A 27,156-nucleotide genomic window follows, 5' to 3' on the forward strand; every position below is an offset into this window, starting at 1 on the left:
TTTTGGTGACCAAATCAAAGTTTCTAAAATATCGATATCTCACCGAATATCTCGGATATCTCAGATCTCATATATCTTATATATAGGATATTTCGGAAATTTCAATATTAAATTATTAACAATTGGTCAAAAAGTCAACACCTCGATTATCTCGAATATCGAAAATAAACTTTCATATCGGAAATTCAATATCTCAAAAAAAGGGGTTCAAACATATATCTCGGAAAAATCATTTGGTTTACTCAAATATCGGCGAGATATCGGATATCTTGGCGATATTTTGGGCCCTGAGCCAGCATGTACGGCCTGTATGCAACGGACTTATAGACTTGTGAAAGGCCCAGCCTCACTTATGACAAGTCCAATATATGTGCAAATTAACATCTATGAATATGAAAAGGCAGCAGCAAATCATTGGCGCAAACATATATCAGAAACATTTGGTACTCAATAAACCCAACTCTTGTTCTGCTTCAGCTCATAATAAAGGATTCAAGCAAAAAAAAAAATTATCAGCACAGTCTCCAAATCACTAGGTAATCCACACCCTCTTACTCCATTCCAATCTATATTTACTTCAAATACGCATTTATATATATATATATATATACACACACACACACATTATAGAATGCTATTAATTGGAGCCTATATAGTTCTGTAGCTTCTCGGGGGTTTTTGCCGATAATATTTGTAAGAAGTTTTTCACAAGCAGTGTAAAATATTGCAGAGTATGACAGTGAGCTCTTTGACAACTTCCACAAACTGTGGGGTTTATGGAACTGGCACTGGATATGGAAAGTACACTAAGATGATGAAAACGGCCCATATGGTAAGTTCTTGCTTAGAAGGACATTGCCTTTGGCATCAGAATGTGATGGGACTATATATGACAAGTCATGGTAATAGACTCAAGCAAAGGGATGTGAAGGTTCAAGCTGGTTGGTTATTCAACAAAGGGGGTGATCGGGGAATGGATGCAAGTGCAGAGAAGAGTGAAAGTGCAAACGAGGATATCGTGGTGTTCTTTTTTCAGCTAGATTTGGCAACTAGAGTGCAGGTATATGGTATTGGAAAATTTTGATTTCTGGCATACTTTTTTGTTCATGGAAGATTATTATCTGACGTATTTTTAAATTGGAAGTGTGCTTTGAATATGGAGGAGTATGATATTGCTCAACAACTGAGGAACAAGCTTGCTGAGGTACCTCTATCAAACTTAAATGGTTATCTGAGACAGAAAATTTGTATGTTACTGAAAACTGAAAGTAGATGTCACGTTGGGATGGAATCCATATTGTCAATTCATTGCTATGACTTGTGTTCCATTTTTTAATAGCTTTGGGCTTTTTGCCAAGACATATTGCTATCTGTAACTTCAATGATAAAGATAACTGAAATTCCAGAAGGCTTTGTGAGAAAAAGTGAATACCTGGGTGGGACAAAACTTGTGAAAATTTTATGTCTTTTATTGTACGGAATGCTTGTAGTAGTATCAGAGCTTTTAATCTTCTTACATGCGTGTTAAAGAGCAAGTTTTGACTCATTAATGGATGTAATGTGATGGAAATATGGAAAGTAATTTAGATAGGACAGAGACAACTGGGCACTATCATTATCACCACTCATAAACTAGAACATGTTTATGTATAAGCAAACTCTCTTGTAATCACAGACTCGCAGTATTAATTGAGCGAGTTATGGTGAAGGATAAGGTTTGACAACCTAGTTGTGATGTCTTAGTTTCCATGCACATGCTAAGGTACATCTTCAGTTTTAGTGTACATGTACTTCAAAGTTTGAAAGATGATAATTAGTTTTACTGTTAAAGAAAAACGAGCAGGATTTCTTTATTTTTTTACTTCTAATATTTGGTAAATTATAATTCCTTGTTTGTTCCCCATTGGAAGGTTGAAGCAGAAGTGATAAGACAACAGGATACTAAAAGGGGATCGACCGCTAAAAGTGAAGCACAAGACAAAGCCATAAGTATTCTACGTCTACGGTCAGTCAACCATCACTTCTATCTCTTTATTGTTTGCAAGATACATTTACTTGTCTTCCATTTATAGTCGGGTAAAAAAAATTTATTGTCAGAATAAAAATTTGTCAAAGTTGAAAGGTTTTATTAGGACTTGTATCAACTAGACTTTTGCTTCCTTTCTTTCAGCACGGACATGCAAAAAGCAATTGAGAATGAGAATTATGCTTTAGCAGCTGAATTGCGAGACAAAATAACCAGTTTGGAGGCAGATTCTTTGGCTGCATCAGCAAAAGCTCTTGCATATGAAAATGTGCAATATGCCTTTCGACTTGGCCAAAAAGTGAGGCATAAAGTGTTTGGTATGTGTTTCTTATTCCTTCCCTGTGTGACATCCTTTCTTATATATGGATGGGGTTGCATGCACATGTGGGCGTGAATAGACTAAAAATGTGTTCAGGTAGGCTGTATAACATTCTGACAAAGTGGAAGAAAATATAACTTCATCTAGGTTAATAACCTGTGTTCCTATTTGACCGCTTATGGTAATGGCAACTGTCTCCTCCAAATGACAATTAGTCAGATTCTAGTCATGTTAGAGTTGAAAATATCATGGTCGCCTCACATTCGTTAGGATGTCCATGTCTACTATATTTGAAGTTTTTGTGAGAACCAGTACTTTGAGTAACAGCTGGAGTTAATATGAGTTATAGAAGAATCCCTTTATAAAACCTTAATTAGTTCAACAAATTGTGCTTGAAGCACTTTGTAGGCAAAGAACAAGACAATTATGTCATGGATGAAGCTAGATAATAGAAATAATAGATAGTAATAGCATATTCAGTTAGAATTTCAGATATTAACTTTTGGAGTTTGACATTTTGATATATCTTGAAATTCATAATAGTTTCTCCATCTTTATTTCTTTATTATCCATTTAGTTTTTTTTTTTTTTTTTTTTTTTGCATGCTTAAACCCCTGAGTTTTATTACTAAGTTTTAATACCTATCACAAGGTCCTGCAGGAAAACATTTAATGATCATTATATAGAAAACACTCTACCCCCTGTTCTTCTTTTCGAAGTACAATTGATAGAATGTGTTTCATGCTTTTCGTACTTGTCGAGAGCTCACACCATTCTTTCAGGCTACCGAGCTGTGGTTTGTGGAATGGATCCTGTGTGCTGTGAATCAAGTTCGTGGATGGAAAGTGCTCAGGTAGACAAGTTGACCAGGGGGAGTAATCAACCTTTTTATCAGGTCTAGTCCTTAATCACGTATAAAGATATTTACAAGTTGTTGGTGCTCCAAATTTATGATGACATCGTAATTCATATGTTATGGTGAAGTTAAAGTTTTGACTGTTATTTTGCAAATTGTATTTTGTTATCATTGACTTGTGTAGCCCTGCCTAATGGCCGCCTAAGGTAACACCTGGTGGTTCCACTCTATCTTCTGGGTAGCTATCTAAGCCATTTTGAGTGAGAAATGAGAGAGACTATAAGTCTCTACAAATGGTTTTTCCATGTTCAGTCTGACTTCAGAGTTATGCGTTGCAATATCAACCTCTTTTTTTTTTTTTTTTTTTTGAAATTATTTTATTAGTTCATTTGTTTCTTTATTGGTTTCGTGATTTTGGAAATGAATTTAAGTTGAACGAGAATAAGCAACAGTGTATTCACACTTTAAGCGTTCTTTTACAGGCCTTGGTTGATGTGTATGCAGACTCCAACCTACTTGTGACTTATGGTAAAGTAACAGCTGCCAAACCTCATTGTCTGTCATTGTAACACATACCATTTTTTTCAGCAGATTCCTCTACATCTCTGAGATTAAATTAGTTTAGCTTGTTCTAAAATAATTTGGTCCATTACAGGATTTGCTCTTTTTTGTGAATATCGTTGTGTACTATATTGTCATCCAAACAAGTAATGTTTTTCTTGATTGTTTCATGCTACAGTGCCTGAGGAGAATTTGCTAACACCTGATCAACCAGACAAGGTGAGTAGAGAGTTCTCGGCTGACTACCTAACATACTCCCGAAATTTCCCTCCAAACATCATTTAACACTAATTGTCATATGCAGGAAAGATTTGATCATCCCTATACTTCCTTCTTATTTTATGGTATGGACACCGCGGGAGATTTTATCCCAATAAAGCAGCTGCGAGAGAAATACAGCAAGCCTCGTCATGAAGTGCCTGCAGATTCACAAGATGAGGACGGCAAAGAGGGTGCTTAAATTTGGGTAGCTGTAGCTTGGCGCCCGTGAACCACAAGGTTAGACTTACTCTCAAGGGTTTGGAAACCCAATTTGCAGTAGGGACTTAGTCTTGGGGTTCAGGTTTACCTTGATGGTGACCTAAAATACAACTGCGACAATGTCTCCATTTACAAGAGTCTTGTTCCATAAAGGAAACATGTATATATTTTACTCGAGAACTTTAGAAATATAGTTAAGTTCTGAATCAGTCTAGTGTCACAACCACGTAGTTCACCTGTACATGGTTACTGTATCTGTATTAAAATTATTGTTAATATAACCCATTGAGAAGAAAACTTATCTTTGTGTAATTGTGTTTACCTACTTGTCTTAAGGGTGTGTTTGTCAAATTCGACTCCCATCTGTGGCGTCTGTGCCAGTATGTTAAAGCTGCATAACTTATTCTATTCTTGACGTACATTCAATTAACAAATAGAAAGTTTAATAACTTACAAAAAAAATAAAATTTAATAAGGAAATTAAAATGGGGAGCGCAAAGTCTCATGCCATCTTAATATGCTACATGCTACGTGCCCGTCAGAATCTGAAAATTAATTCATATATATCCTACTAGCAAAAAGCATCAGGCCCACCATTTTTATTTTCAAGACTTTAACATTCAAATATTTACTGTTATGCCACCAGTTTTGTTTTTTTACTTTGGAAATCACATAATTACCTTTATGCCATCCACTTTTTCCAAACATGTAGGACCCATTTATTTAAAAAATAATTTAACCAAAAGTGAAAGTACAATTTTACCCCTAAAAAGTCAAAAAAATAATAAAAAAAAGTACAAAAGTGCAAAATGACAAAACTATCCCTGGAACATACACCAAAACACTGTTCCTCAACCCCTTTCTTATCTTATATACTAGCCACTATGCACGTGGTACCCACGTGGGTTCTATTGAGTTTTTTTAAAAAAATTATAAACATTAAATTACTATTTTACTCCTAAAAAAAAAAAAATAAAAAAAAAAAAATAAAAAAATAAAAAAATACCAAATTACCCCTGGAATATACAAGATATTTTACCCCTCAAACAGAAGGAAAAAAAAAGAAAAATTACCAAATTACTACGTACCAAAAACACTATTACTCAACCCCCACATTTTTCTATATATTAAAGATAGTAAAGATTTTAAGGCAAAATCTAGAATCTTGCAGATCACTGTATCTGGTACTCACTGAATTTGGGCCCTCCTATCGACAAAAAGGTGGGTGTGTCTTTACCCACAAAAGTTTGAATCCAACAAGACCTGCATCCAAATAGACTCTAGAATCGCTATTAAGACTTTGGAAATTACATAATTACTCTCAACCCCCTTCTTATATAGTAAAGACTAGATTTTGGACTTGGGCGTACATTAGGGGTGGGCAATGGGCCGGGTCGGGCTAGCCCGGCCCTAAACATTTAAAAGCCCTTTAGATATTAAGGTCGGTCCGCCCCTTAAAAGTCAAAGATAGGGTCGGGTCGGGCCGGATCACATGTCTAAATCTCAAGCCCTGACCCTACCCTAAGCCCTCTTTAAAGGCTTTAGGGCTGAGTTTTAGGGTCGGGTTTTAGGACCAAGCCTATATATTTTCTTAGTTTTACAAATGCCATTTTTCAGACAAAGATTGTTTTTTTGGTTTCTGTGTTACAAATTTCTGCTTTATATTTCGATTTAATGGTGTGGACGGAAACCTTTAGTTCTAGACTTGGCTTGGATGTGAATAAAAATATAATTTATAAGAAGTAAGTGGGAAAATAAATTGAGAATAATAAGTTCTAGACTTTGATTTGATGATCAAAGGAATAAAGTCTTATTTTTTTATTAGGCTAGTGCTCATTGTTCTCCATGGCTGCTAGATAGGTTGACAAGTTTTTGTTATATAAGACAAATTATTGAAAGTACCCTTGGGTTTAAGTGATAAATTACAAAGGACAATGTTATTTTAATTTAAAATATTTAACAAAGAGTTGGACAATTATGGTACGTGTATTTATAGTGAAAATGTGAAACTATAACTAGGGCTTGGTTAGGGCTGAATTAGGGTCGGGCCTATGTTTCATAACCTTAGCCCTATCCCTGCCCTAGAAGGCCTTAGGTTGGGTCGGCCCTGCCCTAAACTCTGTGAAGGCTTTAGTTGTGAGGGCTTTATAGGGCTTAGGGTCGAGTCGGTCAAGGCCGGGTTAGGGTCGTTAGGGCCAAATTCCCACCCCTAGCGTACATCTATTAAATATTTTGTGTGTTGAAAAGGCTTTATTTACAAAATGTCTCATACAAATTTTCAAATCAGAATATATTTTTATTGAAAATAAACCGAAATATGTTAATGAGCAGCGATTATGGTGCATAAGTACTTGGAAACTAAGGGATCAAATTGAGATAGCCTCTTCATTTTGTGGTTTAGGATATTAATCCGTTATTTTCAAATGGAAATATGGAATTATCTTAAACTCGATCTAGCTTGTATAATAGTTTTATTAGATTTATGGTGATTTAGCGGTAAATAATCACCGCTCTGCTTACGTACTAATGTGTACAAATCACTAAAACAGATTGATTGTTTCTATATCCTCAAAGAATACACTACTCCCACTTAAAAAGATTTATCACATTAACGGGTCCTACGAACGGGTGTTGTTATATTAAATTATTCTAAAAAATATTAGCAACTATGCATAGCTATGAGATATGAAAATTATATTAATTATTCATTTAAATTTCTTGCACCACTCTCTATAAAAAGGAAGCATCAAACCTTGATAAAACTCATCGACTTCTTTTTATTGTTAAGTTTAACAATATAAATTTGATGAAGTTTTGTGAGAATATCTAATGTAGCGAAGATATTATTGAAGCTATTTGAATAGCAAGGCATTCCCAATCACAATAAAAGAATTATGATAAACACTACTTAAAATGCAAAACTATATTTGTCGAGACATTTATCCCCCTATATATAATACAAATATGTTTTAGGGTTATTAGTTCAATGCATTTGCATCGAGTTTCTAATTTTCCATTAATTATTCTTTGAGGTTAGTTTAATATAGTACGTTACATCCAGTTTCTAATTTCTCATTAATTATTTTTTGAGGTTAGTTCAATGCAGTTGTATCAAGTTTCTGATTTTCCGTTAATTATTATTTGAAGTTAGTTCAGTGCAATTGCATCCACTTTATGATTTCTCGTTAATTATTCATTAAGGTTAATTCAGTACAGTTGTATCCAGTTTTCGATGTTTCGTTAATTAGTATTTGAGATTAGTTCATTGCATTTGCATCCAGGTTCCAATCTCCCATTAATTACTCTTTGAGGTTAGTTCAATACATCTGCATCCAGTTCCGTTAATTGTTTTTTTAGGTTAGTTCAATAGTTTACAATTTCTATACAGTTTGTATACATGTAAGAGTCTGTTTGTATAAACTCACTTTCGTTTTAGTTTCCTAATTACTCGTAATTACTCATGTGAGAAGGCTAAAAAAGAGGACATTTATGCTTTGAGGTCAGTGCGATGCATTTACATCCAACTTTCGATTTCCAGTTAACTATTTTTTGAGGTTATTTCAATGCATTTGCATCCAATTTATGATATTCTGTTATTTAATCTCTAATTTTAGTTTAATGCAGTTGTATCCAGTTTTTGGTTTTCCGTTAATTATTCTTTGAGGTTAGTTCAATGCAGTTGCATCCAATTTTCGATTTTATGTTAATTGTTCTTTGAGGTTAGTTCAATACATTTGTATCAAGTTTCCGATTTTCCGTTAATTATTTTTTGAGGTTAGTTCAATGCAGTTACATTAAATTTATAATTTTCCATTAATTATTCATTTAAGTTAGTTTAGTGCAGTTTCATCTATTTTTCAATGTTTCGTTAATTAGTCTTTGAGATTAGTTCATTGTATTTGAATCTAGTTTCTGATTTCCGTTAATAACTCTTTAAGGTTAGTTCAATACATCTGCATCTAGTTTCTGATTATTTATGATTTGAGGTTAGTTCTATGTAATTATATCCGGTTTCTGGTTTCCGTTAATTATTCTTTGAGATTATTTCAATGCATTTGCATTTAGTTTCCGATTTCCCACCAATTATTTTATGAGGTTAGTTCAATGCAGTTGCATCTAGTTTCCGATTTCTTGTTATATAATTTTCAAGGATTTGCATCCAATTTTTAATTTCCCGTTATCTGACGTTAGTTTAATGCAATTGCATCTAGTTTCCGATTTCTAGTTAATTACTTTTTTAGTTTAGTTTATTGCATTTGCATAAAATTTTCGATTTCTCGTTAATTACTCTTTGAGCTCAGTTATGTATTTGAATCCAGTTTCCGATTTTCTTTTAATTATCCAATGTGGTGTGTAATACCAACTTCTACTGATCTATCTATAGTGTCCTTGCAAACATTACATAAAAAATAAATTATACTTGATTTATTATGTGGGATCATCAAAGATTATCCAGTTCCCAATTTCCCATTAATTATTCTTTTAATTATGCATGACTCACTATGTGGAATCTTCAAAGATTATTTACGAACAGGTGTTGTTATATTAATTATTCTAAAAAATATTTGTAAATATGCATAACTATTATATATTAATATTATATTGATCACTCAACCAAATTTCTTATAACGTGAAAACTTCACTCTCCATTAAAAAAAAAAATCACATTTGATAAAATCCTTCAACTTCATTTTGTTGTTTAATAAAATAAGTTTGATTGAAGTTTTGTAAGATTGTCTAATAAGGTGATGTTCATATATATTGAAAGCTACTTGAATAGCAAGGAGTTCCCCCAATCATACGGAAAGAGATAAAATAAACACCATTTTAAATGCAAAACTATACTTATTGAGACATTCTCATAACATATAACCCAACTATGTTTTGAGGTTAGTTCAATGTATTTGCATCCATTTGCATCCATTTATATTTTGAGGTTAGTTTTTGCATCCATTTCCAATTTATATTTTTTTTGTTAGTTCAATGCATTTTCAAGTTTCGATTTCTAATTTTCCAATGCCCCAATTTCATGTTAATTGTTCTTTATTTTTTGAGATCAATTCAATGCCCGTTTTATTTTTCAGATCGTTTCGATTTCTCGTTAATTATTCTTTTCGGTTAGTTCAATACATTTGCATCCAATTTCCAATTTCCTGTTAATTGTTCTTTGAGGTAAGTTCAATGCATTTGCATCCAGTTTCTGATTTCCCGTTAATTATTCTATGAGATTAGTTTAATGTATTTGCATCCAGCTTCCGATTTCTCGTTTATTATTTGATAAAGTTGCATTTGCATCAAGTTTTCAATTTCCCATTAATTATTGTTTGAGGTTAGTTCAATAAATTTTCATCCAGTTTCCAATTTTTGTTAATTATTTCTTGAGGTTAGTTCAATGCATTTGCATCCAGTTTATTTTTTGAGATAAGTTCAGTGCAGTTGCATCCGGTTTCTGATTTCCGGTTAATTATTTTTTAAGATTAGTTCCACACATTTGCATCATGTTTCCAATTTATAATTAATTTTTCTTTGCGGTTAGTTCAATGCAGTTGCATCCAATTTCCGATTTCCCGTTAATTTAATCTTTGAGAGTTAGCTCAACGCATTTGCATCCAGTTTCCGATTTTCCAACAATTATTTTTTTATGTTAGTTTGATGTATTTGCATCCAAGTTTTGATTTTCCGTTAATTATTCTTTTATGTTAGTTTAATGCAGTTGTATCCATATTCCAATTTTCTATTAATTACTTTTTAAGATTAGTTTAATGCTTGCATTTGCATCTAGTTTTCGATTTCCCATTAAATATTATTTGAGGTTAGTTCGATGCATTTGCATCCAGTTTTCGATTCTCCATTAATTGTTTTTTTGACGTTAGTTTCATTCAGTATTATATATTTTTTTAAATATTTGTTATTATTGCTTTTCCGTTATTATTTTTTTTCATTTTCTATTATATATTTTGCGATGTTAAATAAAATGAGAGTTATTATGTTATTTAAGTGATATTAGGGAGGTTCTTTTAAATTATCAATAATAAAATAGGGATTGTTTTAATTTCAATGTTGTAAATAGGGGTAATTATTTAATTTAAGTGACATTAGAGAGATGTTTATAAATTATTAATAAAAAATGGACCTTGTTAATAAAAGTGGGGCTTATTCTAAATTTAGTGAGGGAGGTGTTTCTAAATTAAGTAAATAAGGAGATCATAGACACTAAAATTGTATGATTTGTAATAAGAAATTAGTTTATACAAATCACCTATTTTTTAGCAATTTATTTTTTATTTGATCAAATATATAAGAATTGGAACACTAAAAGTGTTTGATTTGTAATAGGAAATTACCTTTTATAAATCACCTATTTTTTAGCAATTTTTTTCATTTGATCAAATTTATAATAATTGGAAGTACACTCAAACTCTCCAAATATAAGAATTATAAATACACTCAAACTCTCCACAGAGATTCCATGTACGTGGGATTGTAAGCTATTAAAAAAGACTATCTTTCATATTAGAGTGTCACGTGTTTTCCCTTTTTTTTAAACCCCCCAAAAATAGGGATGAAGGTTTATCTCTTTACCTTTCCTATCTCCACTAATCTTTATCCTTTTTTATTTTATCAATTCTTATTATTCTTATTATTATCATTATTATTATTATATATTGTACTAGGGGAAAAAAATGGGGTGTTATAAAACCCATGCACAGTTAATCACATATGGACTTGGGACTGTAACTAGAATTCTTGCTTATTGTACAAACCCGATTCATGGAAAATTAAACCATACACATGTTTACTCTTTAAACATATATTGAACAGCCCATAAGTTGTATATATTATACAATGATTAAAACCTTTTTACAATAAAACCATAGAAATGTATAGTAAGTTGTTGGAATGTAGTTTGTTTCCTGATAATTATACTTTTCTTTATGTATTGAAGGCTTGTGGTTACCTTCAAAACTGTGTAGTAGGTGAATAGATTCATGGGGATGTTTTGAAACTGGGTTTTTTCTATGATATTTTTGTGGGCAATAGCTTGTTAGTATGTATAGCATGATAGAAGGGAAAAAAATGTTTGATGAAATGCGGTGTTGTGGGCTGTTATGATATCTGTGTATATATGCAATGAAAGGAGATGTTGAAACTGCGCATTTGTATTTTGATAATGCACCTGTGAAGGATAGAGGAATATGGGGTTCTATGATTTCTGGTTATTTCAAATAATGTTTAAAGAGGGGTTAGAAATGTTTCAAATAATGCGGCCTGGTTTTTGAGTCGGATGAAGCTGTTTTTTTTTGTTTTCCATTTCCATTAACCAACCAGCAAAAAGTTAATTATTTCGTTTGTGCTCATTTAGGTGCTATATGATGGATAGATAGATACTTTGACAGAATGCGGTCTTCGTTGAGTATTCAGTTAAATACGGCGCTTATTGATATGTATGCAAGGTGTGGGAATTTGGTTTTGGCTAAAAAGTTGTTTGATGACATGGGAGATAGAGATATCATTTGTTGGAATGTGATGATTTTTGTTTGGCAATGCTTGGGGATGGACAGAATGCGATTGAGCTATTCAAGGAAATGGATAAAGCTGGCTTTAAGCCTAATGATATTACTTTCATTGCAGTTAGTGTTCTAACATAAGCTAAATCATCCTCTGTAGTAATAAAACATTTATGGCATATATTGTGGTTGTTTGGAAATGGACCCTCGATATAGATACTAATCAAAGCTATGACTTAATTAAACATAAGAGCCAATAATTAAACATAATTTAGATTCCCAAAATATACTTCCACGAACCCAACCCAATTCCCCAGGATGGGCTCGGGTAAATTTTCAAAATTATTTCTTGTAATCATTTAAACCCGGGGAACAACCTTTCGTCACATGGGACTCCCCAACGATAAATCTGGGGCCTTAACAACCACTATTAAACATAATTTAGATTTCCAAAATATCCTTCCCAAAATGGCCAACCCAGCCCAACAAGACTAATAATGGACCCCACGAACCCAGCCCAATTCCCCAGGGTGGGCTTAGGGAAATTTCTAAAATTATCTCTTGTAATCAACTGCCCCTTCTTTAAAAGCGGGGAATAGCCTTTCGAGATCACATAGGCATCTTCAACGATAAATCTTCTTGGGGCCTTAACAACTACTATTTCTCCAGGAAGTCCGGGATGCATAGATGGATATAGGGGTGGCGTGTGGGGGTGGTCACACCGCCTGAGATTAGAAAAGCTCTACTACTACTACACAACTAATTGCCTAGAAAAATCTTCAAACTATAAGGACTCGCACCCCCCAATTATTTTAGCAAACTTCCACTACCACATTCTCAAAATTTTCACAACTATAGTGAAAATATAATCAACAAAAAAAAATAGTATGAAAAAAAAACTAATAAAAAACATTCCAATAAACCAACGTTTTTTTTTTACTTTCTCTTTTTGCCCTTACAAAATTATCATTTATCATTTATTTTGAGTCCAAAACGATTAAAGAATGACAAATATGTCTTTGAATGTTTGATGGGCCCAAAGCCCAACCGATCAGTTTATATAATTCTAATCACTTATATCAAACCCGTAAACTCTCTCTTTTTTATTTCACTCTCAATTCTTAAATAAGGCAGTCATACCTCAACCCAAAAAAAAAACAAAAACTCAAAACAAAAAAAAACAAAAAACAAATTCAGAAAGGACTTGCGGCGTAGTTTAATTGTTGTACGCGACAAAACGAGATAATTTTTTACTTTCAATGTTAATATTTAATAGTTTTCTCTACATGATAGTAGGGTTATATAAACTTATAACATTATATTTAACAATTTGTTGAATTGTTGTAGACTTGTGGACTAGATTATGTAGATATATATAGACATAGTATAGTAGTATCAATTAATGGCTTAATTAGTTAACTTCATCAGTCCATATTAAATTCATAGTAGTCAATGCACTCTAGTTTTGTGAATTAAAGTAAATTGAAAAAAAATGCATAATTTTGTTGAATTTTTATTGTTTAGACTTTCTGCAAAAAAAAAAAAAAAAAAAAAAAAAAAAATTGCCACTTTTTTTTTTTAGGTGGAGGGGGTTTGTACACATAATCTCGCACCCCTGGATTAGAATCCTGGCTTCATCCCTAACGGTACAGGTAGAGATTGTGTATACAGTAACTCAAGAAAAGCAATGAAGATTTGTAACTTCAAAGCTTTGTACCAAAAAGAAAAAGTTTGTTTTCTTCTGTCATACATAGAAGCGTTAACGAATATTACCCCCATTAGATGAGCCAATTAAGATCCCCACTAGATGGGAAATTAGAGTCTCCTTCCAAATACACACAAAAAAAACACACAGTCAACCCAATTTGATTTTTTTTTTTTTTTGTATTAAAGGGGGCGACCCTAATTTCCCCATAAGGGGAAATCCTAATTGGCTCATCTCTGGATGAGAATCAAACCCTGGTAAGAGGCTGAGCCAATTGTCTCATATTTTGCTCAACCTAATTACCAACAAATAGAACAACAAAGTGAATTCGGTATCATATCAATTGGATATTTTGTACATGTTTTTGATAAATGATTCTTTGCACAACTAACACCAACACCTTGACAGAAACATCTCTCTTATGTACAAAACCGAGCCAGTTTAGGCTACAGATAGATAGCAAAATTGGATTCAAAAAGGTGTACAGGAGATTCACCACTGAATTACCTGCTTATCTAAGTCTATCATACTATACCCAGGCTGCCTTCTCACACCTCTCGACGTTACGGTTTCCCTTAGTCTGGCCACTTCTTCCCATTTTTCAGCTTCAGCATATATGTTAGATAACAATGTGTAAGCACCTGAATTATCAGGCTCTAAGTCCAAGAGCTGCTTTGCGACAATCTCACCCATATCCATATTTTCATAAACTCTACAAGCAGCAAGCAAAGCAGCCAATGCGGAAGAACTTTGTTTGGGGGGCAAGCACTTGACAATATGGTAAGCTTCTTCAAACCTACCTGCCCGCGCTAGCAAATCAGCCATGCATCCATAATGTTCCTCTTGTGGAACTATAGAATGTTCAGCTGTCATAGATTGAAATACCTTTTGACCTTCTTCGACTAGACCTGCATGGCTGCAAGCAGAGATCAAGGATGTGAAGGTCAATTCATCTGGTTTGACCTTTTCATGTTGCATCCGCTTAAATAACTCGAGTGCCTCTATACAGTTTCCGTGCATCCCATATGCAGCAATCATCGTATTCCAAGACGTCAGGCCCCGTCTCCCCGTGTGCTCAAACAGAAGTTCAGCCATGTCCAACCGCCCACACTTTGCATAGGTGGTTGCCAAAGAATTTATGACAGGGATTTCTTTCTCAAAATGAACCCGATAAATGTAACCTTGGATTGCCTTGGCAGATTTTAGACAGCCAAGTTGAGAAAAGGCTTGGAGCAAACTTATTAGAGTGACTGAATCAGGATCCATTCTTGCTTCTAGCATCAGGCGGAACAATTCAACGGTTTCATCTCCTTGTCCATGATGTACATAGCCCATCATCATTGATGTCCAAGATACCAAGTCTCTACTCAATATCCTGTTAAAGACTAGCCTCGCAAGATCAAGACATCCACATTTTGTGTACATGTATAGAATCTGATTGGCTATATCAGTGTTCGACTCAAGGCCATTAGTCACCACGTAACCATGCATCCGCCTCCCTTCTCTTATATCTGTCAACTGCGCAGATGCAGTGAGAATACTCAGAATGGTAGCAATGTTTGGTCTGAAGCCAGCTTCAACCATCCCATAGAATGTCTCTAGGGCTTTTCCTGGTGACTTACAACCCAAATACCCTGCAATCATCACATTAAATAAGATGGTGTCCCTTGCCTCCATCCCATAAAAAAGCTCTTTGGCGTACTTTATGCAATAGCGGCACTTAGAATACATATCAATCAAAGCAGTTACTGCAACTAGATCAAGTTGAATCCCTGCTCGTAATATGTAAGCATGAATGCCTTTCCCTTGGAGCAAGAACTCCAACTCGGCACATGCCAAAAGCCCATTCGATAGAGTAATTACATCTGGCATGATGTTTTCTTGCATCATGCAACCAAAAAGCTCTAACCCTCTCAAGGGCTGTCCAACTTGAACATGGCCAGCAATCAATGCATTCCAACACACAACACTCTTTGTATTCATTCTACTAAAAATGCACTCCGCCGCATCAGGAACCCCACATTTCACATACATATCCACAAGACACGTATTGAAAACTTCATCCAAACAACCAATATCTCTTCTAATAGCATATCCATGAATCATCCTACCTTCCTCAACTGCTTCTAACCGCGCAGCAACCTGAAGCAAACTCACTAAAGTAACTCTATTAGGATCAAATCCATTTTCCCGCATACACCCAACAATCCTAAAAGCCTCGTAAGCCTGACTACTACCAAGTTGCGCATACCCAGTAACCATTGCAGTATAAGCAATAACATCCTTATCAGATATTTCATCAAACACTTTTCTCGCAACCTCGACACCTCCTCCATACTTTGAATAAAACCCAATAAGAGAAGAACCAACAAATCTATCTGCATTCAAACCAAACTTAAAACAATCTACATGAACCCCTCTTCCAAACTCAACAACCCCAAGCTCTACACAACTTTTTAAACAAAATGTAAGTGTACTACTATCAATACCAATATTCTCTTTCTTCAACTTTAAGTACAACCTTAAAACTTCATTAAAATAACCAGTTCTAAAATACCCAACAAGTGTAGAGTTCCATAAAGATAGATTTCTGTTTATAATTTTACTGAACACGTGTCTTGATTCAGTTAAGCTATTAAACTTAGCATAAGTGTTAAGAAGCTTTGAACCCAGAAAAATGTGGGTTTCTAGTCCTAATGTTATAATGCAAGCATGTAACTTTTTTAACGAAATGAGGCTTGAGCAAGTTTCTAAGTGAGAAACAAATGTTTCTGAGATGGGTATTTGTTGAGAGAGTGCGTTTTGTATGGTGGAAGTGCAGAGAAGGCGAGGGAATGTGGAGTTGGGTTTAAGGAAGAGAGATTTCTGGAAAACAATCATTTTTTGTTTGAGTTTAAAATTCATACACCCTCTCTTTTTTCACAAGTTATATATACTTCGGAAGTTCGTATGGGATCACAAAATGCCGAAATGGAGGAATTTGTCGGTATTTGATCTTTTGACAGGCATTAACTAGAAAACCCTTTTATTTAGTTAGTACAAAAAACGTATAAATATGTTGTTTGAATATACATTAAACCACTTCAGTCCAGAACTAATCACAAGCTTCTCGTGTCTGACTGTTGTACATGTTAATCTTGCAATTGTAAGAGTTGAGACCTCGTGTTCATGTACTCAATATCATCTTTGGGGTGAGAATCTCACCTGCAAATAAATATTCCTGGAGAAGCATATGTCTTTACTCATGGGCATAGATCTGAAAGACTGAAACCATTCTTCTTCTGGGAACACTGCCTTCAAAAACATGGACATGAAATATCTATTACGGATTCTAGATGCCTGTTCAGATATGCAATTCTACTGAACTCATTAATGATTATCTTCTCATGCATCTGTACAGCAAGCAGCTTTGTATTAGGTGTAGGTCAGAGCTCATTTTCATGACCGCTAAATACGTGTATAAAAAGATTCATTTTCTTCAGCATCTATCCATCTACCATCTTCGCATACTATTCTGTTAGGAACTTAGGGTACAATGATCCACTAGACGGCTTAGACTGACTCCAAAGCATGCCCCTTTGAAACAGGGTTAGCATGAAGATGCTATTCCTAAGGGAGTAATAACATCCTCCCTGTTCTCCATTTGAACAAGGCTACACCCAGGAGTTTTACTCAATCCTTGTTGTTTCATCAACTCCCTCATATGATTGACTTGTTCCCACCTTCCATCGGAAGCATACAAGTTTGACATAAGCACATAATATCCGGCATTATCAGGTTGCAACTCTATCATCTTCCTCACAGCTGTCTCTCCAAGGTCTGATCTTGAATGGAGTCTACATCCATGGAGTAAAGCTCCCCATACTCCAGCATTTGCTTGAACCAGCATTCCCTCTATAAACTCCAAGGCCTCTTCAAGCCTGCCAGCTCGAGCAAGAAGATCAACCATACAAACATAATGCTTAATGGAAGGCATTAAATTATGCTTCTTACACATGGAATCAAAATGCTTCCATCCTTCGCCAACCATCCCAGTATGGCTACAGGCAGATAAAATGCAAGTGAAGATAACTTCATTAGGCTCCAAATTTTCCTTCATCATTTGGCCAAGGAGTTCAAGAGACCCACTAGCATCACCGTGCATGCCATATCCAGCCATCATGGAACTCCATGTCACAGTGTTCTTTGCTCCCATCTCATCAAAGATTCTACGAGCTGACCATACATCTCCACATTTAGAATACAAGTTGAGAAGAGCAGTACCAACATGCACGTTTGATGACAAAAGACCTTCCTGCACAGTACAAGCGTGAAGTGCAGAACCAGTCTGAAGAGCACCTAACGTAGCACAGGCTGAGAGAACATTCACCACTGTGATTGCATCGATTTGGACAGAGTACCTCATCTGACAGAAGAGTACCAAAGCTTCATTAGCATAACCATTTTGGCAATAACCAGTCATAAGTGAATTCCAAGCATCCACGTCCTTGTCTGAGATCTTTTGAAATACATATCTAGCATCTCCAATCATACAACACTTTGCATACATATGAACAAGAGCATTCTTCACTGATGAATCTTCTAAACCTAGTTTCATCCCAAGGCTATGAACACTCCTCCCCAAATTTAAGTTACCCAACTCTGCACATGCAGAAAGAACACTTCCTATTGTAACCGAATTGGGCCAAACACGCGCCCATCTCTTGTCAGTAAATAGCGTCAAAGCTTCCTTGGGGAGCTTTCTCTGCGTATACCCAACAACCATTGTCGTCCATGGCACAACATCAATAGTATCCAACTCCTCAAATACCAAGCGAGCATCCGTAACACTCCCACACTTCACATACATATCTAGTAAAGAAGAAGCCACATGTGAATTTACATGAATCCCCATCCTGATCAAGTAACCGTGAACCCACTTGCCTTGATGTATAGCATCTAGCTTTGTACACGCCGACAATAAGCTCCCAAAAGTAACCTGATTAGGCTCAACGAAACAATGTCTCATTCGATTAAAAAGTACCAATCCTTCTTTAGCACAATCATTCTGTGCATACCCAACAATCATCGAAGTCCAACAAACCACATTTCTATCAGGAATTTCTTCAAACAAAATAAGCGAACTTTCGACCTCCCCACACTTTGCATACATATCGACTAACTTAGTAAGTAAAAAACTATCAGGATTCCCAACTTTAACAATCTCACAATGTATCTTCTTCCCCTCATTTACATCATTCAATTCAGTACACGCTTTCAAAACAATCGTAAAAACAATATTATCATACTCAGTCAGACATTTCTTCATACACTTATAAAACCGAATAATATCCTCATACAAATCATGCAAAAAATACCATCTAATCATTACTTTCCACGAATAAAAATCTGGGTTTTCAATCTGATCAAAAACTAAACGTGCCCATTCAATATTTCCGAACGAACCATATAAACTAACTAATTTAGTTTGACAACTTAAGTCATTTGTTAAACCATGAACAAGCAGTATAGAATGGGTTTTCTTTAACGAACCAATGTTATTGCAAAGAGCTAATAATGTAAACATTGGGTTTAATGAAAGAGACTGCATTGAAATTAAACTTTTATCGGTTTCAAGAGGTTGAATTGGTTGTTGTAATGTGAAAAATCGTCGAAAAACGAAGATGGGGTTGTTTACTTGTGAGACAAGTTTGGGAAACTTTGTGATTTTTTTCATCATATTGTTTTTTGGTTTTTTTTGGCGCCGTTAATATTTTATTTATGGTGGACACGTGGAGAGTAATGAGTGGGGCCAGAAGATATTGAAATAATATCTTTTAGTACAAGGAATTAATCTCACGTGTGTTTCTTCTGTCGTTGTTGAGTTCTGTTGGATTTTAGGGCTGTCGTCAGTGAATCTGATATGGATTGAATGACGTCTGGTGTCTGTGGGCTGGATCCTCATTCCCTGGATTCGGGCCGTATATGATGATTTGTCAGTTGTGTTCAAATTTAGGACTGATGCTAAAAATCAAAAGAAATGGAACACATTAATTCATGATGATGATATAATAAGTGATTGATAAATAAATATAAACAGATACGATCAACACTATTATAAATATTGAAATTCGGAATGTCAATATTTTTTATCTTGTTGTGTCGATGATATATCTGTATCTGCCGAAACATTGGGATTGGCATTTAACCCGACATTGATACTTAGAAATGAAGCCATGTTGTGCGTCGTTGTTGCATAGTACAATCGACTGCTTCGTTAAGAAATTTTCGGTATAACAGCAAAGGTCGATACATAATCGGCAATGTGCATTTGAATGTCTTCCTAGCAATTTTCTTGTATGACCGGTCACCAGTCTAGTCCCAAAACAAATGATTTAGCTCTAGCTAGATTTTTTTATTTTGTTCATGCATGTAAAAGATGTAAATCTACTACAACGACTTGAATTAAGATCCATCATTTTCTGTTTCGACTCTCAATGTCTTCTTGCCCGAGTCTCCCTTGGATGTATGAATCTCTAGTCTCTACACATCCACTGCTGGGGCCTGGGATCATTAACTTCCTTTAACTTTAACCACAACTTAATGGCCCATTAGAATCTTACCTAACGTGCAACGTTTCTCTAATTAGGGAGAGGCAAAAGCATGGAATGGTACTTTGGTCAAAAGATATTAGCCACATTGTCATGATAAAGACAAGAAGTACAGAAGAACAACATATCCATGATCAAAATTAACTTTCCAGATTTCCCATTTTAGTTTAACTAACGTGTGTTGTCCAGACACACACAAGCAGGTGGGGATAGACCGTACCTGAATTTCTGGTCTGATTCCGTTACTTTTTATAAAGACTTCTATGCATGGGTCCTATTTTTGGTTCGATCTATTTGTGTCTATATTTGGATATCTTTTCTTCTATATATATAAGTCAGTTTTGGATCTAAACTCTAGAATTAATAAAATCATTTGATCCTTCTCACACCCGTACTTGGGGGAACACTAGCTTAGCAGGAAGCACACCTTGTGAATTGCAGGGAGGCAACTTGCTAGAGGATGCAATTCTAATAATTGTTCTTAGAGTTTCAAGTGGCCCCTTCAGTGTTCACAGAAGCAAAAATCTTTATTATGATGCAAACTACTTATCAATTTCTCAACTCTTCTTCTTGGTCCCACCACACCTCTTGAGTGGTCTTAGACTCTTGGTTAAACTTTGATGCGTCCTCTAGCAGATTGTCAAAGTTGGGAGATACACGTATAGTATAAAGTCCCAGAGGTATTGTCAGTGCACGCACTGGGACCTTGCTGAGGAAGCTGAACTTTGCCAGTGAAATAGCGCGCCTAGATAGAGTTGGCAGACCCTATAGTAGTGTATCTTATCATAAAACAAGAATTTCCTTCTCCGAAATGACTGACAACCAGAATAAAGAAGTAAAAATGACGAATCTATCTACAGTTCTACACTAACAATTTTGTGTATGGTGAAAACTTTTAGCTTGAAACAAAAGTATAATTCACTGTTACACAGTCATACTTCTCAAGAAATAATGCGACATTATTTATGAATTGTACAAGCTGTTAAATCAAGACAACATAATCAAAGGGACCCAAATTTTGGGCTAGGAAGACATGTACATGGTGATCACCATGGCTCACAACTATATAATTCTAAAGCCATAGAAACAACTCTCCGCTACACATTTTCCTCTAGAACTCTAAAATCACAACTGCCTGCCTGCCTCTATACTTGAGCTATAGGGATAGGAACATTACCAGCTGCCAACCTTTGACGCCGAGGCCGTCTAGTTGTCTTACCCCACCCTGTCAAACTTCTTTCCTCGATTCCCAGTTCACTGTTATTATTTTGCTGCCTGGGAGGTGAGCACACTATGGGTGCTACCACAGCAGGAGCCACATTTCTTGATCGCCTTCTCCCCCTTGCCCATCCATTTTTACCAGCATTCCTCCTCGACACACCTGTCTGCCATGAGTGACCTGTAGCTCTCATTAGCCCTCCTATAACCTGGAGATCTTCGGACACCTCATGCCTTGACAAAGAAGCAAGACCAGGAAGGATATCCCTCTGAAAGTCCCTTCGTTGCCTCCCTCTCCTTGCTTGTCCCCTTCGGCGTCTAGTTGGAACTATTGAAGATACACAAGCTTCTTCCTCGTTTTGAGGCTCCGGTAACCAAGGCTTACAAAAGTATTCATCCACCTTGGCCTCAGCCAATTTCAATGTCATTGTCTCAAAATAATCACTACCATTTGAAGATGAATCACCACCATGACCGGCATCCTCTTCCCTCAATATAATTTCTTTGAAAGCATCAGGATCTGTATGGGAAGAAACTATATCTGCGAACCAATGGAGAGAGTCGCCATGTGATGTTTCTGATGGATAACCAGTAAGTTGGCCCGCATGATAACGAAAGCCGGATGACGAAATGGTAATAATAGCCTCTGCCACGACTCTGGCAAGTTCCTCGGACGAGTCCTGCAATTCAACTTTTGATGATTGTGTGGATATATCAAGTTGATCGACCTGATATTCTTCCTCTTGAGAATTAACCTCTGAAGTTTCAGGAACAGCAGGGGCCTCCAAATCTATGTCAATCCTTACAGTCACTCTTTGGAGAGAGTACGTGGATGGCTCTTCCTCATCAGCACATGAGTTTAAATTAAAGTGATTTTTAACTCCAGAGAGGCCCTTAAACAGCTCCTTTGCTACAAGCACATTCTCTGACGATAGTGGCTGACGTGATGCAAGTAATGCTGGATCACAAGTCCAGTCAGTGCCAAGTGCTCTGACCTGTCCACCATTTGAAATAGCCTCAACCTCAGATGGGTCCCGGGGTTGCGGAGAGGAATAGCTAAGGCATGAAAAGTCCTTGGAAATGTGAGTTCTATCAAAAATAGGAACACCAAGAATCTTTTTAACATTTGGACAGTCACTCCTCTGACTTCTTTGGTCTTCTGCATTGCAGGCAATTGAAGTTGACGAAGAATCGTGAAGAGAACTTGTAGTGAGAACCTCTTCAATTCTAATTTTTGGGGTGGATAGCTGAGAATAAGTCTGGGACAGGCAGTGTCCCTTTTCGTTTGACCCTCCCCTTCCTTTAGCAGATACATCACTACAAGCTGGCTTCACCCTGAGCCAAGGCAACCCTCCCACTGGGTCCCTGTTCTTCCTATCTCCATCTATGTTCAAGGTTTCTGGTTTAGAAACCATCCCGTCCATCAAACCATTCTGCATGGACATATTCAAGTTAAAATCCTTAGCAGACTTCACATCCATGCAGCCTGAACCCTTGAGGTACTTCATAGTATTGGGATTTTCAAAGTGCCCAGAAGCTGATGCATTCTCCCTTTTGCAGTTAAAGTAATCAAAGCCAACTGGAGGTAACCGATCCTGCATTGCGTTAGATTCTAACCGTGATCCATGTAAAAAACCATTTCGGTAGGATATTTCACTTCCGAAACTTGAGTTTAATCTTGGATGACTACTGAGATACTGCTGGGCCTCAATAAACCCATTTTTCTGGATTGAAGTTTCAGTACTCCTACTCAATTGGGAAGAGGTGCTAGAGCAGGGTTGTGCTTGAACTGCTATTGCAGTCTCGTTTAAGCTACTTGCTGGCTTTCTCCATGAAGAAAATGATGACCCAATTTCAATAACATCAGGAACAGCAGGATACGAACTGGGCATATCGGGAACAAAAACTGGTCTTGTAAAACTCTCGTCGTAGAGTCTTTGACTTCTAGATATTCCTGTGCCACACATATCAGTCTGTTGCCATGGTTCTGTTTTATTCTGATCAGCCATAAGAAATTGGGGACGCTGGGTGTTCCTAAACTCAACTTGTACTGGTTTGGATGTAGTACGAAACTCCTCAGTCGCAAGACCTTGAGATATAGAATCCAACTTGCTCCTATTTTGTCCTGTAAAACAAAAGAAGGCAATATGGGAAATTACTAGTGACAGATAGTATCAGCCAAAAACAAAAATGCAAAGGATACAAGGGAACATAGACTAACAAGCAGGAACAACACTTATGAAAGAAAACCTAGACTAGACAAGTGTGGACACAACTCTATGGTTTCCCCTCCAATGTAAAAAGATTTGCAAACAAAGAAAATTAAATTGGCCTCAATTTCCTCTGCAACAACAGTTGTCCCAATTGTTCTCATCAAATAACGTTGTCAGGGGATCTTGTAATAATAGAACAATATATATAATAGCAACAGCTCTATCACATGTATTTCAAATTTTCTTACCTGTTTCAAGATTATAGGATGACCATCGGACTGCCTTATTTTCCATGTGTGTGACAGTATTGGCAGTCCCATTATTCATTCCTCTCGGAGCATTGTGTAAAAATTCCTTAGGGACTAATGAACCTGAATTTTGTTGAACTGAATCCTGCATTCGAGTTCCACTCTGGCAGGCAACAGGGCCTAAGAAATAACTATATGCAGCGGAAGAACGAGCCTCCTCACCCTGAATAGGATGGTTCAAGTCAGTCAAACGTTGTTTATTGCGGAAACACAAATCAGAATTTGAAGATTCTCCTTGGCGTTTAAGGTTCCGACCACAGCCAAGAGACATATTAACATTATTATCAAGTGTAGACACTTTTTCTTCTTCACCGTGTTCCCCTTCTTCATCGTCGATATACTGATCAGCTGGAAGTTGGAGATCAAACCTTCTTCTCTGTTTCGGGGAACTGGAGTCCACCAATCTGCAGTCCTTCAAACTGCCATTTGAAATGATATGGCCTTGTGAACTGCTGCTATTTAACTTTGAAGGAGATTGTGCAAGGTCAATGCCTGAAAAAGATGGTCTGGTACAAGGTGATTTCCCTGAGATGTCCCACATCTTGCCCGCATCATCAGATGGCGTTTGAGATGAATGATACATTGATTGTGATGTCTCCCCTCGTAGTGGATAGTTGTGCACTTCTTTCCTTTTCAATTCTTCCATCATATTTCTTTGTATTTTATAAAGACGATGGAGTTCTGAGACCTGAACAACAAAAACATAATAAGAAGTAACCTAATGAACTAAGAAACCGCTAGTGACAAGAAATGAAGAACGTAAAACAATGAACTTCTATTTGAGTTTAAAAAATGTATTCCGAAAATATGAAAAAATGGAGTCAAATTATTAAATTCTTTTGTTAAAAGAAAACACATCAAGATTAAGATATCCTAGCAAAATAAATGAGGCATCAAAGTTATATTCTCTTGGGCAAAAATACAAAATATTGAGGGAATTGAAACTAATGTTACCTGATTCCTGAAGGTGGCTTCATGCATAAGCATGGTCCGCTTCAGTGATTCCATATCATACTCTGAACGTCCATCGGTAGCAGGCCTTAGCAAGAAATTGTTGTAGTATTGCCCCATCAGAAGTTTATCATCATGAAAGACAGGCCAGCTACCACTGTCAGCATCTTTATTGAGATCCCTCATGAGGCAATGACCTGGAAAGTAGGTTTTATGCTGTACTTTTGTTCCCATTCCTGCCAATAACACATAAGAAAGTACAGGTTAGGAAACATCTATATACGCGAGGGAAGAGCAAAATATTATTAGCTATTGCTGAAAGAAAAGATCACTCGTAGAAGTTCACACGAACTTCTCAAAGAAAAAAATCAACAAACTTTCACATCAGGTTGCGTAGGCAAGTTTCTTTAGCAAGCTCCCTTGCTTTAGTGTATAAAAGCCAAGAACATACTAGACGACTACAAGCATAACCCCAAGCTAACTTATCAAATTTCATGTGCCTTAAAAGACTTGAAAATATCATTTAGGACTGAAAATAAAACCACATGAATGATTGGCGCAAATCTACAGGTCTATGTAAAGTTATTAACCATGAGTCTGACTTCATAATATTTTAAACCTATCATCCGAAAGGAATTACTTGTTATGCAATAACTGCCTCTCCACATCTTATTCAGTTAGCAGGTGAGAACGTTTTCAGTAATTCATGGGGATGTTCAAACCTGCATAGAGCTCAAAGACAATGCGAAATACCTCATCAAACAGACCTCAAATGCAAACCCTAAAACTGAACATGTATATCCAAGGAGGGTATACAATGCATCCCATATCTTAAATATAGTGCATACTTCCTGTAGACTAATCGAGTATAATGTGTGTATATGGCAGAATTAGTTCATTTATTCACATTTTTAAGTAGCACACACGCATTATCAATAAGAGACTAGAAGATTTCTGCAAATGCACTACTATGACTACAAAACAACTTTCAACCCCATAGCAGGAGAACCATATTGAAGCAGTTCACCCGCTTGCTCAAGATAAAACTGCATTCGCTCAAGAGACGAGCATTTCTACTCAAAGTGAGTTTAAGCTTGGGGCAACACCATCCAAAACTAGTCACCCACCACTAACTAAAACAAAGCCTACAAAACTAAATTTAGGGAAATCACCATAGAAGAAGTTATAACACTATCGATTTTGAACACCAATTATAAACCTTCCTAGAATGCTCTGAGACTTAAATTTGAGAGAACTGGCCCGAGACTAATAGAGCAACTAAAATCTATACAAATAATCCTAACAAGAATACGGCAAAAAAAGGTTTCCTCTTTTTGCTAGCAATCAAAAGGGAGATCCCAATTGAAAGTTGGAATTTTTCCTAAACAATACTCAAACACAAATCTACCAAATAGAATAACACAAATGCAAACACAAACAAAAGAATCTACAGAAGCCCAGTCATCTCAATTAACTATCTCATCAATAAAACCAAACAAGTAAACAAAAACAAAAAAACATGGTCTAGTAACCAAATCATCAAACAGACTGAAGTTCATCACAAAAAATCCCAAAGAGTAAAGAGGGGAACAAAATCTAACCCAATTAACTAAAATACACATAACAAAAAAAAAACCCAACAAGCCCCACAATCCAAAACAGAAGAATCTATCTATATATCTAAACAATGAAGTAATAATAATAATTATTAATAAAGCTGGTAAAAAAACAAAATTTACCTCACACCCACATCTTCTCTATACCCTTTGAATAAAAAACCACCATTTATTCAACAAAACAGCAAACAAAACACACCCAACACTTCCAAAACTCAACTCCTTCCATAATTGAAGAGTTAAGGTTGTTATAAAACATTAGTAATATATAACCATAAAAATGAGCGAAGAAAACAAAGTTGGCACTTCTCAAATGCCATTTCTAGATCGTCATGTTCAGGTTATAGAAGAAAATGATGGGAAAGGGAGGAAGAGAGATTTCGATCTGCTGGGGCCAGTGTTAATGTTCTCTTTGTGTGTGTGTGTGTGTGTGTTTCTGTGTTTGTGTGTTAAAGAGAGGAAAATAGATATTGAGAGAGAGAAAAAAGAGATCCCAGATAAGAAAATCTCCACACAAACAAACGACCTTCCAAGAACAGTGACATGAAATTTGTCAACATCCGGTCTCTTTTTATTCTCTGCTTTTTCTTCACTCTTTTTTTTTTTTTTTTTTTTCCATTTTCTCTTATTTATCTTTATTAGAATAAATTAATATTTATATCTAGATTCTCTCCACTTACTTTGCTGAAATGAAAAATAATAATAATTAAAAAGACATACTTACTTTTAGTACTTTATTTTTGTAGCAACAACAAACTCAATATTTAATTAGTTTCCAATTTTATCAACAGTTTTGTAATTATTT

The 27,156-nt window shown here is 35.8% G+C and overlaps 4 protein-coding genes across 4 annotated transcripts; 1 reads left to right on the forward strand and 3 right to left on the reverse strand.

Annotated features, from left to right (window-relative positions):
* The first annotated feature begins 388 nt into the window (after positions 1-388).
* LOC147522221 (uvrB/uvrC motif-containing protein) lies at positions 389-4,554 on the forward strand. The gene is made up of 9 exons (XM_086591962.1): positions 389-536; positions 731-1,060; positions 1,145-1,204; positions 1,911-2,005; positions 2,171-2,343; positions 3,128-3,240; positions 3,684-3,729; positions 3,941-3,981; positions 4,067-4,554. Exons 2-9 carry the CDS (start codon positions 734-736, stop codon positions 4,220-4,222), a joined length of 1,011 nt encoding a protein of 336 aa, XP_086448088.1. The 5' UTR covers positions 389-536; positions 731-733; the 3' UTR covers positions 4,223-4,554.
* A 9,227-nt stretch (positions 4,555-13,781) lies between these two features.
* LOC147522222 (pentatricopeptide repeat-containing protein At4g21300-like) lies at positions 13,782-16,450 on the reverse strand. Its single transcript, XM_086591991.1, has one exon. The coding sequence runs from the start codon at positions 16,357-16,359 to the stop codon at positions 13,948-13,950; it is 2,412 nt and encodes an 803-aa protein (XP_086448117.1). The 5' UTR covers positions 16,360-16,450; the 3' UTR covers positions 13,782-13,947.
* Positions 16,451-16,940: 490 nt separating this feature from the next.
* On the reverse strand, positions 16,941-19,211 carry LOC147522223 (pentatricopeptide repeat-containing protein At2g03380, mitochondrial-like). Its single transcript, XM_086592007.1, has one exon. The coding sequence runs from the start codon at positions 19,172-19,174 to the stop codon at positions 17,045-17,047; it is 2,130 nt and encodes a 709-aa protein (XP_086448133.1). The 5' UTR covers positions 19,175-19,211; the 3' UTR covers positions 16,941-17,044.
* Positions 19,212-20,919: 1,708 nt separating this feature from the next.
* LOC147522224 (T-box transcription factor, putative (DUF863)) lies at positions 20,920-26,894 on the reverse strand. The gene is made up of 4 exons (XM_086591975.1): positions 26,475-26,894; positions 24,739-24,971; positions 23,725-24,472; positions 20,920-23,388 (listed from the first exon to the last, which is right to left on the reverse strand). Exons 2-4 carry the CDS (start codon positions 24,967-24,969, stop codon positions 21,191-21,193), a joined length of 3,177 nt encoding a protein of 1,058 aa, XP_086448101.1. The 5' UTR covers positions 24,970-24,971; positions 26,475-26,894; the 3' UTR covers positions 20,920-21,190.
* Between the last annotated feature and the right edge of the window lie 262 nt (positions 26,895-27,156).

Source organism: Coptis chinensis, chromosome 1 (assembly GCF_015680905.1).
Source record: "Coptis chinensis isolate HL-2020 chromosome 1, ASM1568090v1, whole genome shotgun sequence".
Lineage (NCBI taxonomy): Eukaryota > Viridiplantae > Streptophyta > Magnoliopsida > Ranunculales > Ranunculaceae > Coptis > Coptis chinensis.

Coding starts and splice junctions, on each gene's coding strand:
- LOC147522221 (XM_086591962.1), top strand. CDS start 734: ATGACAGTGAGCTCTTTGACAACTTCCACAAACTGTGGGGTTTATGGA. Junction 3,730..3,940: donor CAACCTACTTGTGACTTATG/GTAAAGTAACAG, acceptor TTCATGCTACAG/TGCCTGAGGAGAATTTGCTA. Junction 3,982..4,066: donor CACCTGATCAACCAGACAAG/GTGAGTAGAGAG, acceptor TGTCATATGCAG/GAAAGATTTGATCATCCCTA.
- LOC147522222 (XM_086591991.1), bottom strand. CDS start 16,359: ATGAATTTTAAACTCAAACAAAAAATGATTGTTTTCCAGAAATCTCTC.
- LOC147522223 (XM_086592007.1), bottom strand. CDS start 19,174: ATGATGAAAAAAATCACAAAGTTTCCCAAACTTGTCTCACAAGTAAAC.
- LOC147522224 (XM_086591975.1), bottom strand. CDS start 24,969: ATGGGAACAAAAGTACAGCATAAAACCTACTTTCCAGGTCATTGCCTC. Junction 24,473..24,738: donor AAGCCACCTTCAGGAATCAG/GTAACATTAGTT, acceptor TTTGTTGTTCAG/GTCTCAGAACTCCATCGTCT. Junction 23,389..23,724: donor ATCCTATAATCTTGAAACAG/GTAAGAAAATTT, acceptor TTTGTTTTACAG/GACAAAATAGGAGCAAGTTG.